At 39.6% G+C, this 17,802-nt stretch overlaps 1 protein-coding gene across 5 annotated transcripts in view; it reads right to left on the reverse strand.

The window, feature by feature from the left end:
- Nucleotides 1-450: 450 nt before the first annotated feature.
- LOC121074548 (cell surface glycoprotein CD200 receptor 2-like) overlaps nt 451-17,802 on the reverse strand; it is a 21,170-nt gene continuing 3,818 nt past the window's right edge. For 2 of the 5 annotated variants that reach the window (XM_040566793.1, XM_040566800.1), the window contains 6 exons: nt 17,495-17,749; nt 17,009-17,317; nt 15,131-15,379; nt 14,133-14,234; nt 13,158-13,204; nt 451-11,890 (listed from right to left, as the gene is read on the reverse strand). In XM_040566793.1, the coding sequence (XP_040422727.1) occupies nt 11,774-11,890; nt 13,158-13,204; nt 14,133-14,234; nt 15,131-15,379; nt 17,009-17,317; nt 17,495-17,645 (975 nt within the window). In that variant the 5' untranslated portion in view covers nt 17,646-17,749 and the 3' untranslated portion in view covers nt 451-11,773. The remainder of the gene's footprint in view (nt 11,891-13,157; nt 13,205-14,132; nt 14,235-15,130; nt 15,380-17,008; nt 17,318-17,494; nt 17,750-17,802) is intronic. The other 3 variants (XR_005822409.1, XM_040566809.1, XM_040566811.1) reach the window with 3 other exon arrangements.

Genomic DNA, 17,802 nt, shown 5'->3' on the forward strand with positions numbered 1-17,802 from the left:
GGGCAGGAAAATGCAGTGATTCCTCCATGCCTGTTCACTATCTGTCTGTGCAAAGACTCATCACAGCAACACCAATGTAGAAGTTGCTTTCAAAGGCATGAACACCAATCCACTGGGAATGTACAGCACATTTAACACAGGCCGGCCATGCTGACAGAGAAACAGCCTATAATCCCTCTTAAACAAATTAAATTTGTGAAGAAACACCTAGTACTTGTCTTTGAAATATAAACGTCCTCATGTAGTATGGAAATTCTGAATCAAATTCATACAAAGTTAGAACAGTCCAGAGCCAGCTCCAGGATGTCTTCTACATTCCTGGGCTAGCTTCTTTCACAGCAGACTACTTACTCAAATTATAAGGTAGTGTAGAAGCATTCAGGTATTGGTTCAGAGCAAATTCGGTCACATTCCACCAGCTCTGAGTTCTGCATCTACAGCACTGGAAGGGCAAAAAAATGCCTGCCCGTTACATAATGCCAGTACATATAATGTTTTCTGAGTGCGAGCTCCATAGCTGGGACTGGTGTCTTGTCATTGTCACTAGTCAATGCAGCCTAAGCATTTGGCCTTTTTTTTTTTTTTTTTTAAGATATGCTAATTCTCAATTTGCACTTATGCACAATGGCTTTTTAGCTGCAAGCTGTTGTGCGATAACAGTAGTAATTCTGTTCCAGTTTACTTTTTTTTTTTTAACTACTGAATAAGTCAAATGAGACTCATGCATTTGCAAATAATTGTACAGATTGTATTACATCATTCTCCGTGTTATTCCAACATTTATGAAGAAAACATGTGGTTTAGCTGGCACCAGTGCCTGCATGCAGCCTTTGTTTTCTTGCTGAGCAATCCAGGGGTACCAGATCACCCGAAGGTTCAGTCTGTAATGCCTTTTCCTGGACAGAAAGGAGCCTACCAGGAGCATACTCAGTAAGACCCTGTTCTTTTCCATGCATATCCTTTGTGTAATCACTGAGAGAGAGAGAGAGAGAGATTAAATACAGGAGCACTGCACATCAGCAGTTTTCAGTGCCTTCTTGGGGCTGATGCTCAAGTTATTTCTTGCATACAAAGCAGATTAAAAAAAAAAAAATCACACTACAGGAAGAGGTTCTTTAACAAAAACTATGTTTATCTCATCAGCTGCATAGGCTCGGCAGGAGTGGTTTGACAACATGGGTTGGGGGGGATTTTCATTTGGGCTAGCTCTAGTCTGATCCTGTGAACTGAGCACCCACTAGCAGCTGGAGAGCATTAGGTGTACCCCCGGGGTGTATCTTCTGCTTTAGTTCCGTCAGAAAATAAGCAAGTTGGCTGTGTGCCCCAAAGCTGTTTGACAATGTGAACCCAGGACAGTAAGCACGGACCATTAGGAGTTTCTCTTCAAAAGCACAGTCCTGACCCAAACTAATGCTAATGTTAATGCATCTGCCAACAGATGACTACAGAAAATAACAACTACAGAAGAATATCAGGAATGGAACATCGACACCAGCTTTACTGTGATCAAGCCTCTCAGTACCAGAGCAGTTGGTACATACTTTTTGCTTATTTGACAAGCCATATTTGAAATACGTGGTTTTCTGAGAATGTGCTAGAGGATGATGACAGCTGCAGCTGAGAAATAAAGAATGTTATGTATTTAGAAAAATATTTTTTCCATGTCTTAACATCATCTTTAGTCTTTCTTCTTCCCTCCTCGATACCCTACCCTGGGCTGTTTCGTCTGGTGAAGGCAACACTTTCAAACAGCTGAAGCTGGGCGTAGATGGGCAGTAATGACCACCACAGATGAAATTTTTCTGCCTTACATCAGACTGATATTCAGACAAGAAAGGGGCTTAAAATACTCACAGGAAAAAAAGAAAAAAAATCCATTAGTCTGAGACGCACTCTACAGTCACAGTCAGATGGGATTTCCATTTGTGTATCAGCAATTCAGATTCTTTTTCTTAAAGAAAGAAATTATACGCAAACAATATTTTAATAGAAGACAAAGACTGGGATTTTGAGTTCACAGAAAAAAAAAAAAGATTTATTTCAGGTTACGGTTTCCACAGCAACTTTTAATTTTATCCCTCATGTGTCTATCTGGCTAATAAGGTCTTTCACAACATTTATATATAATGAGATGTTCTGTTCATGGGAAATTAAGAAACTAATTTCTCAAGGAAAAAAATATAACATTTTCTGTATATATTCACAGCTTCACATGCACATAGAAAAACATACATGCATAGCCACATAAAGATGTTTGCATATATGTGCACAATTTTATTTTTGCTGTATGTATCACCATGAAATAGGAAACCACTGTTGATAATACAAGCATGACAGTGATAAAGAATGTGATAGCAAGTGCAGCTGGTAGAGATTCAGACCTGGAGACAGGCAGTGCCCATGAAGGTATCACAGCTCTGCAGGCACTAACCTGTCCGATAAGGGAGGCAGCTCTAACAGTGCACTAATTTCTGTTGTTTGATTCTAATCTGCCTGATTTGAATATTTCAAGCAAATTGAGGACAAAGGCAATCATCCAGACCTGAGTCTCTCAGTAACTGGCTCACTCATTGTTTTTCCACACAACACTCCTCTTGCACAAGAAATGAAGTGAGTACAAGCAATGTGTTTCTGAACTAAGCAGTGTTCTGCTAAGCAGTGTTCTGCATGGGGTCACTTGTTTTGCACAGAAGAGAGGGTTGTATACTTCCTATATGACAAATTTAATATTGAAAGGATTTTAGTGTTGTTGTTTTTTTCCTACACAGTTTCTCTTTCATCCTTACACATGTAAATCAAAAATGCAAATACAGCCAGATACAAACACTACACTATGGCATATAAACACTGTTGGGACTGTGGCAGCAGTCAGACAAAAATCAATTCAAAAAGCACTTACCTTTGTTTGCTTAGTAGTATGTACTGCCAGCAGGGAGAATAGAGCAAGTGGAAATTAAATTTTCAGAGCTCAGTACAGAGTGATAAGATTAAAGTGAGATCTAGAGATGTATCATCAGCATAAAATGCCTCAGTATGTGGAGTCTATGTTTACAGCATCCTCTTTCCTACTACAGCTCTGTTAGTGAATAAGACTTATCATTGTTAAAGCTTTATTTCTTTTTAAACGTTTCAGTAGTGGGTAAATGTAAATATTTTTGAAGCCCAAGTATCCTCCTATTCTAACCTCTTCTCAAAAACAATGTGGAAGTCCTGTTCAACTGAAGCATCACTGGGTCTCAGCTAAAGCAAGGAGTTATGTGCAGCAACTTACCACGCTGGTAAAAAACGCTCAGTTACAAGAAAAAACCTGACTGTCTGGAAGCACACTGCACAACTCTAAACATGCAGGCATTGATTGCTCATCCTATCCTGCAGTGCATTCATGTGTTTCCCACCCAGAAACACACGAGAGGAACATACATCCATGTGCAATATTTATTAGGCAGAGACAAAGCACTTTTCAAACAACAAAGTCCTTGGCATTTCCCTTTGTTGAACTTCGTGTTGAACTCATTTTCCTAGTGTCTTGAGGTTCCCCTGAATAACAGCACAACCCTCTGGTTCATCAACCACTCCTGCCAGTGTTGTATGAACTAGAAACTCGCTGAGGATACACCAGCATCCAGGTCATTAATGGAGATGTTAAACAGCATCAGACCCAGTATCAACCTGTGGTACAGCACTAGGGACTGGCCTCCAGCCAGACATTGTACTGCTGATCACAGCCTGTCTTGCCTGTCAGGTTCCAGTCCAGCTCCCTGTTCACTTTTCTGGTAAGTTTGTCTATGAGGATGGTATGAGGGACAGCTCAAAAGTCTTGCTAGAGTAAGGATAAACAGCATCCAGCATTCTCCCCTTACACGCCAAGCCATTCATCCCATCATAGAAAAATAACAAGTTGTTCAAATACAATTTCCCTTTTATAAATCCACACTGACCTCCCCCAGCCACCTTCTTGTCCTGAGTATGTTTGGAAATTTTTTCCAGGATTATTTACTCCATCTCTTCCCAGGGATCAATGTGAGGCTGACTGGCCTGTAGTTCCCTGGATCATCCTTTTTTCCCTTCTGGAAGGTAGGAGAAACATTTGCTTCATGCAGCTCAGGCCATGATCTTTCAGACAACCAAGAGCAGCCTCACGATGACACCAGCCAATCCCCACAGCACATGCATGTCCAGATACTTTAACTGTCCCCCAACCTGACCCCCCTCTACTGAGAGCCAGCCTTCCTTGCTGCAGTTTCCCACTGATCTTAGGGGCCTGGGATTCCTGAAGGCAAATCTTACTACAAAGAACATTAGGCTCTTTGTAAGTAAGACAAAAGGCCACCATCTCTCTTCCTGCCTCCAGTCTCCACCCATGTGTGTAAATGAGACCATGATATATCCAACATCATCAGATTAAAACTTTTATTTGTGAAGCAGAGGAAGGCATTTCCTTTGATAAAAAGGGTGATTCTTCTGATTATTCATCAAGCATTTTACTGGGACTCTGTTTCACCAGAGCATCCCTGTGCTGGTAAGTATCTATTCTGCAGGAACATGTTATATCTGTCTCCCAGCCACCATCCCAAATGACATGCTCAGGTGATACCTTGATGCAACAGCCTGAAGTATTTGAGTATGTATCTTATACAGGACCATTCCTAACAAAGGGCTCTAGCAGTATCTTCCTCTGCTGCTTATCCACCTGTTTGTCGTTTTTGGAAGAAAATAGCTGAGGTTAATACTTGCTAAGAGGCATCCCAGCCCATGTCTTAGGCTTTCAAAAATAATGTAGAATAAAACTGAGAAGTAGAGAACTGGATGTACATGCCAGTCCCTGCCACCCGTACCCTGGGAGAGATAACCGCTGGCAAAGGCACCAAGACAGAGCGGGAGGTCCAGTAATACCTCATCACAGCGAGGAAAAGCAGTGTTGCTCTTATCTGCCTATAAAAACCTACCTCTTCGGGTACCTATTCTTCATCTGCCTCTGACCATAGTCTGGTGGACTAGCACAAATAACAGTCACGTTAGTAAAATCTTTCTTGCAGATGAACACAGAAGAGTGAAGAACAAAACCACCTTCCCCTGCCCATCCTGAACACAAACCAACGTCCTCTGTCACAGGCAATCAGCTGTCCCTCTCTATTTTAAGTTGGGGCACAACAAAGCGATTTCTGCACAACACACTGTGGGAATTTTTGTAGTAAATGAGATCCCAGACTTGCTCTAATACTAAGTATTTCTTGAAGAGCTGTTCGGCAGTTGACAGCATTATCACCTGGAAAAGCAAAATGATTGTCCTTCTGAAAATGAATTAAATTTTTATATTTGTGTTTTCCTTGATGCACTAAGATACAGACAGTAGGACCTACTTGGCAGAAGATTTTGTAGCATTTAAACATAAGAAAGAATCTACAAAATATCAGCTGCTGATATAACATTAATGTAAACACATGCAAACAAGGAACATCTACAAGCAAGATGCTTTTGCATTGAAAGCCTAGTTTCTTTTTCAAATAAAAGACAGAGGGATGGGAAGTTTTGGAGGAGTACAGCAATTGTACTTGCACCTTGGAAAGGTTTTGCAGACATTTCCTGGTTGTGAGACAAAGAACAAGATACAGAGGTTTGGCTACAATCTCTGCAACTGTGAGGCAAATTACCCATCAGACTCCTGGGAAACCTGCTCAGGCTTTTCAAGACCCTTGTCACCAAAGATACTACTGACTGTAGTTGGTGAGACTCAGGTCAGATATCCCAGTAGATCCTGATGAAAGGAATAATCTATTGCATTACTTCTCATGCAGCAAGAGATAATGAATAATCTCTGGCTGTTTCAAAATTCTTACGCTGAGCATCCAGCTTAAATATCATCAGGGCATGGGAGCTAGAATCAGTGCTATAATACGGGGAATAACACAAGTTTTCACAGAAAAATAAAAGACCGGGAACGAGGAGTCAGAGCAAAGTCAGACTGGCTCCAGTCTGAAGCAGGAACTCCAACAAGCTTCTCTGGGTACTGTGTTATACTCTGCGCGAGCGGATTTGATATCATCATCAAAACAACCAGAAAATACATGGGAAACCAAGCAGCAGACACACTGATAGCTTGATAATGACAAGAAAGGGAATCTGGAGGAAGTGGAGCAAAAATCTTCCTTATGCTGTTTGTCTCTACTGTCGTTGGGGAAAAGCTTCATGTTTGTAAATGCACAAGAAGTCTGTGGTTTGTAATACCATTTGCCTCTTTTTCTGAAAATATTATTGCTTATTAATCAAGTAAATAGCATCTGTTTTCTGTGATGGAGCTAGGACCACAATTTCTTGTTTTCAACAAGCATTTTCAACAGTGTAAGCAACAGACACAGTTATAGTCCCATTCAAAAAAAAAAAAAAGTATGACATTGTATCAGAGGTGCTTTTTTCTGTCTCTGAACTAAGTAAAATCACCGATAACTGAGTTTGTCTCAAAAGCCTCAATGATAAATGTTTGTTTAGTTTCTGAGCTTTCATGGATCCCTGTTGCTGGGATTGAGTGGTACAAAGCAATATGGAAACTATGGAGTCAAAAAAATAATTTGTCTATGATGTTTTTGCAGAATAATCCAAGACAGACGTCACCCAAGGTCATATAAAATGATGTATACTATGCATTTGGATTTGGTAGGTAAGCTTGGATTTGTAGGCATTGAAGCACAGCAGTGGTTTACAATAAAGAGAGAGATTAATTTCTTACTTTGTATTGGCCAATAGAATTGAGGAGACCCGGGTTAAGTATGTCTACCAGTTCAGTGAAATGCACTAGTAAATTGCAAAGCAAATCACAGTTTGAAACATATTGTTTTAACCAAAAAAAAAAAATAATATGTATATTTTTTTTTTTCTTAATTCACTGAAAGGAACTAGTACCTACTAAAGCAACTGAATAGAGAATGAAATTGCCTTTGATGCTAAAAAGGAGGAAAGAGAACTGGATGGTAAAATCACTGGAGAAGATTAAAATCAATAAACTGAGAAAATTAGTGCATCAGAGCACTGGTGAGACAACTCTCAGGAAATAAAGAGCAAAGTGGGTAATTGCTTTAAGACCCAACATTAAGAGCACAAACACAAACTAACTACTCCAGGACTATTCCAGGACAGAGAGTTGATAGGAAATGTAATAGATATTCCACCTGGATAAATCATGTTCTCTCCACTGACCTCCAGCGCATGAAAGATGCATACATATTGTGGACACCAAGCCAAGTAGCTGAAGACAAGTTCACAAATTAACAAACAAACAAAAAAAAAGGCAAGACAGTATTCCACAGGAGTTACAGTAATTAGGATATACAAGCAAAGTAGTATTTTCTCATCAGAGAAGAAAAGCTATGACAAATGATACAAAAAAAAAAAAAAAAAAAAAACATAAAGAAAGAAAAACAGACCAAAAAATACAACTGGAAGAAAAACCAACATAGAAACAGCTTTTCACTGAACTGACAAATACCTGTAGGATATTTGCCTCATTTCCAAAATCTGCAGAAAAATATTATTTATCTTCTTCATTTCAGTCCTGATATTGAAAATTGGGGTTTAAAACAAAGCTTAATCATAATCTGAGATTGCATTCCAATTTTTGAGGTTCTAAACTCAACATTTTCTCAGCTATTGTTTTCTTCCAAATTCAATGAACAGAATGAGAATAAAGAACTGCACCACAGTTTTGCAACATCTGCTGTTACCAAAAGATAAATTGCTCATAGATGAATCAGAAAGTAGACATCATCACTATTACCAAGAGTGCCCTATAAACATTATGGGTGAGAGTCCACCCAACAAACAGGAGACTTTCCAGCCACAATCATCTAGTGCTAAAAAGCACAAGTGACGTTCTGTCAACTCTATATTTAACTAAACAGTCAACCTGAAACAGCAGTGGCAAGGCAGAGCTGTGGCAACAGCTCTGGAGCAGGAGATCTCCAGGCTCAGTATTTCTGGAGACTGATGAAGAGAAGAGAGTCATCTGACACCCGTTACATTCAGCATTATTCAGCACATCAGTGTGTGCTTACTGAGCAGCTGAAACAGGACAGAGGAAGCAACAGGACTGCTCTTGGGGAGTAAATATTGTACAGAGAGTTACACAGGAGGAAAGGGACAGACTGAATGCATACAGTTTGGTCAATCCCCCCCCCACCTCTTATTTACAGGACTTACATACATCAAATAAAATAAAACACAAAAAATGCACCTTGCATTCGATTTTGTTGGCACTTTCTCTGGAAGCACAGTTTCTGAAGTATAACTGCCACTTGCTCATCTGCAGGTTACACCCCATAAGGGACTAATTTTGCTACTATAAAAATCATATCCTCACACTCCCAGCCATATTTTTTGTCAGAAAGTGCTAATAGCTCATTCCAATGCCCATCTCCTTTCAGAAGCTCTCTCACAATAATTATTCAAAAAAGTCAGCATTTCTCTAGCCATTTTCACAATTAGAATACATGGAAATTTGCAATCTAAAACATTCACCTTGCTTAAATTTGCTTTTCACGTAGATAAAATCTATTTAAAAATACCAAAAGTGTGCAAATAAGGAGAAAAAGGAAAAAAAAAAAAAAAAAGAAAACTCAGTTAATATAATCATAACAGCATCCTTAAATTGATTACTTTCCAGACCAAATTCCTGCAAGAGTTAAAATACACAATTTGGACTCTTTGGTTGACATCAATATGACTTCCCCATTACAAAACCTGAGAGAAGAGCTTCCCATATGACAAAAAACTGTCTTTCACCAGTCATGGTCAGAAGTTAAGGTACCCAGTGACAGCCAGAGTGAATAGAAAAAGCAATTAGTCACAGCATAAAGTATCAAGCTGCAACAACCCATCATGCTTGCTCTCTGTTAAACCCTAGCTGTCTTGATCCCCTCTGTCAACCCCTTCTCCAACCTTCCCTGTCTTCTTCTCACTGCTTCCATACAAATTTGCTCACCTCACAGACCTGTGTCTCTTCTCCCAAGCACCAAGGGCTTCTTTCCTGAGCACGCTCACAGGCCCATTGCTTGGCTCATCCCATCTTCCTCCTTTCAATGACGATGCCCTTAGAAGCGCTAATAGGTCCACTAGAACAGTTACCACCCATTGACAGCTTGGATAGTTGTACATAGTATGTAGTAGTACACACTCCTGTGGTCAAAAAGCTCCTGTGAATTTCACATAGCTACAAAGAAATGAACTCCGTATCCAAAACTGCCTACTGCTTCTGCCACAACTTCAATGCATACAAAGGTGAGCAGAAAATTAAGTAAGATCGGTCAATTATTATGCTCTGTCTAGAAGCCCCATTCATGTCCCAGCCTTTTTTACAATCACCCCCACCAGTCGCATTATTCTCTTTGCCCTAATAAGTTTTATTAATCTTACACAGCAAGCTTGAAAAGCTCAATGGCCAATTTTATTGCAGAAGGAAGATATGACAATTAGGCAGCTGAGGCCTTTTAACACCTGCCACATGTGGCTTTGGCCGAGCTGTGGGCTGGTAATAAGCTTTTTGTTGGCAGAGAACAGGTGACAATTGCAGCCTGACCAGGCCACCATGATGTAAGTTAATTTTCTGAGAGGCTGCAGCTGAAGTGGCTCTTGGGCCATCCCAGAAATAAGAAATAAAGTAAACCATCATCAGCATGGCTGTTTAGAGCTGTAGAACCGCCTGGAGAACCCATTTCACTGCATACCTGTGGCACAAAAGGACCTATCTCATTGCCAGAGCACTGTGTGTTAGCATATCCAAAACAAAGTCTCCTCAGAATTTCTGGGTCAATGGAAATGTTGACATGTTGCAGGTGACTGGACCAATTCCACCAAATATAATTTAAAAGGGAAAATAAAATCATGGACATGGAAACCATGCTTCTCTGCCATGGGTAACTATTACGATGGAGATTCTCCAGAGGGCTTCCCTGACACAATCACCTCCCTAAGTTTTATTTCCTACGTCTACTTTAGCTCTTACTGTTCAACATTCCACATGGTGCAAAGGGACCATGAGAAGTTCTTGCTTTGCACCCTTAAAATCACAACATCTGTGCACCATGATTATCAAAACCAGATTGCTCCATAGCCTAACTCTCCTCAGTTTGACAACTATATCATCCTGATGTCTGGCTGCAATGGTCCAGCTTCTGAATAAGACAGACTCAAATTGCAGCATCTGTAGAAACCCTGGTTTAGACCCAGCTAGGTTGTTCCCTAAGAAACATGAGATCTTTCCCTATTTAAGAGGCTTTCAGACACAACTGACTCCTTGACAGCACCCTGGCTGTGAAAGGTCCAGGTTAACAGGAAGAACAAAAAAGGATGCTGGATTGTGCTCATTATGCACTGCCAACTACAGACCAGCAGAACTGGGAAACCACTCCCTTACACTCAGCTGTGAATTTCACTCAAGCTACTGAACACTTTTCCTAAGTAGAATCACTGAAAACCTGTTTTCACTAATTTCAAGCTAGCTGTCACGTATTTCTCCCAGAGGCTGTATACATGGAAAGGTACATCTCCTTCCCAGCAGATGACATGAAGAAGCTGTACACAGCTCTGAGACAGTAACCCACCACTGACATTTAACACCACAAGAATGGCTACACTGAGTTACACAACAGGGATGAATGGACTACCTTCTGTAGGCACTTGTCATAAGCCAGGGAGTTGCTCATCATGCTCTTCTGATGCGACTGAAAGGAAAGCCTGGAGCAGTGTCAGTAGGTGCTCATCCTTGTCTATTTAGAGCTGATAAAGTGAAATGCAATTGAAAGGCACTGAGGGATCTTCATGCCTACTTCATACTTAGTGCTATATTAGTGCCTGGAAAAGGTTTCACAAGCCTGACTTATGAAAACTGAAATTATCAAACAATCTGTGGTTTTCTTCAGCTTGGGAACAGGGAGATGAGAAGAAATAAGTGGTTTGATTAGTTGTTGGTGTTTTTTAAAACATGCACACCATCTGCATTTTTCACAACTTAACACTGCTCTTCTCTTTAAAACCAGGGTGTCATCTGGTCAGTAAAGAGTTACCAAAATAGCCCCAGAAATCATTTGAGATAAATATTTGCATATTTATATTTTTACTTTTAAATTAATCTTAGAAAATTGCTCATTTTTTCTGCCATTGTCAATGCAAATAGAAAGTTTAATTGAAAAAGATATATATTAAAGGAAAAAAAAAAGAAATACTAGATATTTATCTGTAACATGTAACTATCTATCTAGAAAAAAGTCTTATTTCTGCATTTCTGCTGGATAGGTTTTCTTGGCCTTTTCAGGGTCCCTTGTGTCACTTTCTGGTTTCCAGCATTGAATTGCAAAGAGAATCCAGTCACTAAAATGGACTACACAGAGGTGCTACATTTTCACCAGCAGTCTTACTCGATCACAAAAATATGTCAATTATTGATTTGAGGGAAAACAGCACATGCCTCAAAGTCCATTTTCCAAAAAAAAAAAAAAAAAAAAAAAAAAAAATCGTGTGTTTTTCCAACTCAGTCTTTAGAAGTTGCAAGTATTTCGAGAGTTGTTCTGATATTTACAGGAAGAGAGGAATCATTTACTAAAGCAGGTTGCTCCCTTGACTGTCTTCAGGTCGGGAAGGACAAAGCCTTTTCTAGGACAGCGTTGAGTATGTGAGTACTCTGCTAGCCTGCTGTGCATGAGATCTGAGATTTGTTAGTTCAAGGACAAGTTCAAGTAACTGTACCATTAGTAGCTGAGCTGGTATTAGACCACTTATGCCTACATTGTTAATAGTTCATAAATTTATTTCCTGCTCCATAATTCTGATAGATATCCTCTTCTAAGACATGGGGGTTGACTTCAGGTGTGTTTTTATGTGATGGTGTGGACCTGAAGTTCTCAGTCTGCAATATAAAAAAAACCATGTACCATTATATTATATTGTAGAACCATCATATCTACAGAGGCCAAACAAAAAAGCAAGCCCAGAAGAAAACTAGCAGGCAGCCGTAGTTTTGCAAAGGAACCTTGAAGCAAAGGAGTAGGGTGCATAGGGTGAAACCTGAACCGTCAGAGAGAAACAAGTGCATTCACAAAGTCTAAACAAGACAACCTTCTGAACCTCTTTTTCTTAATGAGATTGGAAACAAATTTTGAAAAGTCAGTATTTTCAGCAAAATAGATCACAACAAACAATCCTAACTTCTCTGAGAAAACAAAACAAAACAAACAAACAAAAAAAAGGTCAGGCCACAGGCATTCCAGTGTACCTAAAATTACTGGAAGCTTTTAACTTTGATCTCAGCAGCTCCCACTCCTGTCAGTCAAATTCTGCTGAATGCCATAGAAGAGCATATCAGGAAATTAATCATTCTGGCTTCAGAGCACTGTTTGACTAGTTTGCAACAAACAAGGCACACGGCCATTAATTTCACCGTGAGCAGAAAACAAAATATGAAATAATTGCTCTTTCAGTGCATTAAATGAGGCAGAAGCCCTGAGGAAAGAGAAGCATATTATCATGCTGTTAAATATGTATCAGGACACCCTGGAATTAGAGAGGAAATAAAAGTTGCAGTGGCAAATTTAAGTGTTGTTTCCTAGCTCCTGAGTGTGTGAACTGCAACTTAAAATATAAAAGTTTCATAGCTCTTTGTGTTGCTAAAATAGCTAATACAGCATAAGGAACTGCACCCTTTTCCCTCCATGTAAATGCCTGCCTGTTTTCATCACATCTTTAATCACGCAGATTTCTGTCATCAAGGGCAATACACATTCTTAAGGAAAAGATCAGAGTTAAGATTACTCCGTGAAGCCGAGTTGTGAACACATTAACATTGGGAAGATCTAAAATTCAGTTTAAACCTTGGCATTGTAAATTTAATTTATAGTATTCTTAGGCAGGAAATGCACTACTCCATTCTCCATCTAGTGCTTATGCAATTACTCAGATATTCTGAGTAAAGAAGTTAGGACCATCCAAATAATAAACACCCTTCCAAACACACGGTTCCTCATTCCCCTTCTCCAAGCACAAACAGAGAGAAACAGAAGTTTTTTCAGAGCAGACACATGTTGCAATGAAATTAAATGTTTGAGTGAAAACAACGAACAAAAACAAAAAAATAAACACCAAAGCATACACACATACAAAAATAAAAGCCCACTTACTGCAACCGGTACTGGTGGCCCATGTGCCAGTTTACGTAAGCAGAAAGCTGGAAGTAGGAAATCAAAATGGTTTGATGGGACACGGTGCAAAGTTGTTATGTGCTGCCCTCAACAGCTGAAGGACTATCTTTGAAATAGTTGCTCTTATTTTGTTAAGTTCTCACCTTTTATGCCCTGCTCCTGAATACACTATTGTTTTATTTTTCCCTTCACTGAAAGTTTTGGTCTCCCTGGGAGACATGATTGAACTGACTCAGGTGTACTTTTCTTAGGGGACATGATGGGCTAAGGACCTCTCTTCCTTCCATTTTAAGCCTTTACTCAGGCTTCTACTCCATCCATACCCCATCACAGCCATCTTACTTAACTCCAAGAGTGGGAGGGCATTGAGCCAACTGAGCTGACTCAATGACCAGTATGAGTTGACTCAATGCCCGTGAAATCTACACAGCCTGAAAAACTATGATTGTACCAGAGGGAAGCATGTACATTTGACCTATTCTTGCATTTGCTTAAGGGAAAACTTATGACTGCTGATGGAAACAGGATATGGAGTGGGGGAAGGATTGTTTGCAACTAGTCATTAGGCTGGTGTCTAGACTAGTTTGTGAACACTTCTTTCTTATATATTGAGTTTTTATGTTGGTATATGCAGAATGATCATTCTAAATTCTAAAAACTCAAGACCCACCCTATTCTCAGCAATTATCCTTTTCTTCCTGGGTAACTCTCTGCTGTATACGTAATACATTAATAGCATAACAAGAATGGCTCTTACGAAAATCTGAGCTTGTTTTAAAGTTCTGTCTCCTCTTTTGTTAGGACTTTTCCAAAGGGTCAATGCATCCCATGTGGACATTTTCCTCAGTCCTTTCCTCCCAACCCACTCTCAACAATAATGTACATGTCCTAGTACCTACAAGTAGTCAGACATGAAATAATTGTAAAACATTTCAGACTCATCAAATGACTTACCTCTGCACGTGAAAATTAAGCATAAAAGCACACCAACACCACTGATAGCAGCAACACTTGCAGGCAGTGCCACCAGGGGATAGTGAAGCCTGGAGGAAGAGTCTGAGGGATGAGAAAAGAAAGCTAGTTACAGAGCTAGATGTCAGTATCCACTGACTATACGATGTTGGCACATACCTTAACCAGAAAGGAGACCTAATGCTCTACCCCCACAGCACCAATGAGCTGTGAGAGAGAGATGTCTAGACACCAACCAGGAATAGGAACTACTTCACACATCCAGTTGTGTGTAGACAAACATACTTTCATTTTGAACCCATGTGTCTGCATGGTCTCCCTTTGCTCAAACTGTATTAGTACTGCATCAACAGAACTAACTAGACAACCCTGCAGAATGCTGTAATTAATGGCTGGTCTATCTTGATTTCTGTCCTTCGTGCCTCTGCTGAGATATTTTGGTGATAGGAACACCTATTTAAATTTTCTTACAAATTTTACTGGTAGAAACCTATATCGGATCCAGCACAGACAGCTGAGAAGCTGAATTTTATCCTTTACTACCTTTGACCCTGGGAAAGATTGATCAAGTCACACACTGACAGTCTCCAAGGAAGTTTTCCAGTGGGGAGCTGGACAAAATTCAGCTCTGGGGGTTAAAAGTTTCACGTAAAAAATTAGTGAATTGCATCACAGTTGCTGTGGAGAGCAACTTTTCTATCATTACTGATTAAAAAGGGTCACTGAAACAGAAGGAGGAACTCTTGTAAAATAAACAGGGATACAAGTAAGCTCACACTGGAAGCTTCCTCATATCATGCCATCAACTGGTTTCAGTTGATTAAATTAGTAATTTTTCTGTCAATATGTACAAGAACTTTGGCTTTTCACCCCACTAACCAATCTACCAAACCCTGGGATTCAGCTGAAACAGCTTCATAGAAAAACACAAAGAATCACAAAAGCATGATGACGAGCAATTACAGAATGATATTATTTACATGACAGATCTAGGGAGAGATTCTGGTTCATAGCTGGGTGGGTAACCAGGCAGGTGACAGTGGTGTGCGTGCTGTTGACCCAGCCAATGTAGCTGACTCTGGTCACTGTTCCATTGCCGTGTTTGAATTCTTCCTCAGAGCTGTTATTACTTGCAGGGATCCAGGAGATTTTGGCAGCTGGCTTTCCAGCAGCAGCTTGGCAGACAGCCACTCTGCTCTTGTCAGAGGTCAGAGTCACTGTAGGAGGGACTACAGAAGAAGAAGAAAAAAGACCACAATTGTTATTTCTAGTTCAGGGTAAAGTCTCCAACTGAGAATCAGAAGAATAGGTGGTATTTTTTAGTTTACATGGCCAATCCAAGACATTTTAAAATAATTTGGAATATTAGCACCAATCATCTTTAGGGAAAAAAATACATCAAAGTCCAAGGTAAATAAATATCTCTAAAATATGCTAGCTGCATTTAAAAGTATTGTTTCCTCATGTTTTCCAGAAGATTACTATAGATGTAACAGGAGAAGATGGGATGATGGACAGAGCTGGATTAAATGTAGATTTATAAGCATAGCAGTGTACGTACTGAAAATAAATAAATAAATAAATAAATAAATAAATAAAAAGCAGCTTACTGAAGCTATAGCTAAAACATATAGAACTATAGAATGGCTTGGAAGGGACCTTAAAGACCACCCAGCTCCAACCCCCTGCCATGGGCAGGGACACCTCCCACTAGATCAGGTTGCCCAAAGTCCTTTCCAACCTGACCTTGAACACCTTCAGGGATGGGGCATCCACAGCTTCTGTGGGCAGCCTGTTCCAGTGCCTCACCACCCTCAGAGTAAAGAATTTCTGCCTTATATCTAACCGAAGGTAGAATCTACAATTAGATATATAGGCTAGAATAGAGGTAGAATCAAGAATTTGACAGTCTGGAAAGAAAGGAGGAATTGGACGAGAACTATTCTGCCTAAAGCCCAACAATTCATATTCTACATCTGACAAAAGAAGCAAAGGCTTGGACAATGTCTAAGGCATTATTAGAAAGGCAAGACCCTGCAAGGAAGAAGAAAAAACTTCAAGGGACACAAATTAACAGTAGCAATTATTGATTTACAGAACAAATTTTCCATAAACCTTCTGAGCATCACTAAAACTTGACTAATATAACCAGAATACAAAATTCTCTCACAGTAAAATGTTTCTTGAAATTTAAGGAAACCTAGAGAAAATTTACCAATCTGAGAAAGATTATCTGATATATTGGTTATGTTTCCTAACACACTTTTGTTCCTGCCTAGGTTGAAAATAGCCTAGTTTCATTTTTATTTTAGTGATGCAGCCTTACAGACAATTTTCAGTGTTTCTGTAAGAGTGAAATATTTCCAGATAATGTCTTGAAAATCTCACTTCTTTCCTACTTGGCTCTTACCCACACAAAATACACATTGTGTGCATTGTGAATTTTGGTTCAGCATCCTCCTGCTCAGCTTAAAGTGGTAATATTTATTTAGTATCTTCTATTTGCATTAACTTAAGCAAGAGTATGTATTCCTGGTTATGGGAACATTCACACAACACTTAAATCCTGCGTTATGCCCAAAGAACTACCTCAGAAACTACCCAGAGTGTTGCATTTGGTACATCTTTGCCTGTTCATGAGTCAGAATGGAAAAAAAAAATATATCCTTAAAACAGCCCAGTCCTATTCTATAAGTCTGCATGCCGCCTTCCCCTCTCCAAAGAGCCAGTCCAACTGAATCAAGTTACTACTTTGTTTACAATCTCAGCATACATCCAAAATGAATTTGGTCTTTTAATACCAAATCAAATCATTTTTATCTCCATCCAACTACAAAAAAACACTAGGTGTGTCTTACCTATCACAGACAGAGAAGAGGAAAAATGAAAATTCCCCATATCACTGGCAATTTCACAGGTGTAATTTCCCTCATCACTCAGGTTCACGGGGTAAATACGAAGAGCAGGGTCCCTGTCAGGTGTATATTTCCACATCATCCTCTCACTGCAGTTTAACTTTCTTGTCTCGTTGAGATCATTTCTATAGGCCAAAGAGCAGGAAGCGTTGGATTTTTTCTCCCATGTCACCATTATCAAATACAGTTTGGAGATAGAAGCACAAGTCAACACAGCCTCATGGCCAGCCTCCACATTCACAATGTTATAAGCTACATAAGAAGAAAACAAAAACAAAAAAAGAGAGAAAAAAAAAAAAGAAAAAAAGAAAAAAATGAAAAAAAAAGAAAGAAAAGAAATGTTAAAAGTTAAAAATGATGTTACAGCCTTCATCAAAGCATAGGCACGGCTCTTGGCTTCACCACACTTTAAAATTTCTACTTTCTTACTGTACTGGCAGCCTTGGGGACATATTGCTCTGTGCAGCCACATATAAGTTATATTCAATTTCCAGGTCCTGCTTCCTGCTGTCACTGACTTTGAAGACTGGAAATGCAGTGGAAAAGGTGTCTTTCCTCTGTGGATACTGTGCAGGTACATGATATATGCTGATGAGCTACAAGTCCTTCATCTTTTTTTGGTCAGCAGTTTCCTATTGCTTTAATATGGGCTTTGAAAACCCATTGGGGAGGCCAGGATTCACCCTTAAGGGAAAGAAAAGTTTATTGGTTTGTTTGTTTGTTTGTTTGTCCTAGAT

This window comes from Cygnus olor, chromosome 1, assembly GCF_009769625.2.
Source record: "Cygnus olor isolate bCygOlo1 chromosome 1, bCygOlo1.pri.v2, whole genome shotgun sequence".
Taxonomy (NCBI): domain Eukaryota; kingdom Metazoa; phylum Chordata; class Aves; order Anseriformes; family Anatidae; genus Cygnus; species Cygnus olor.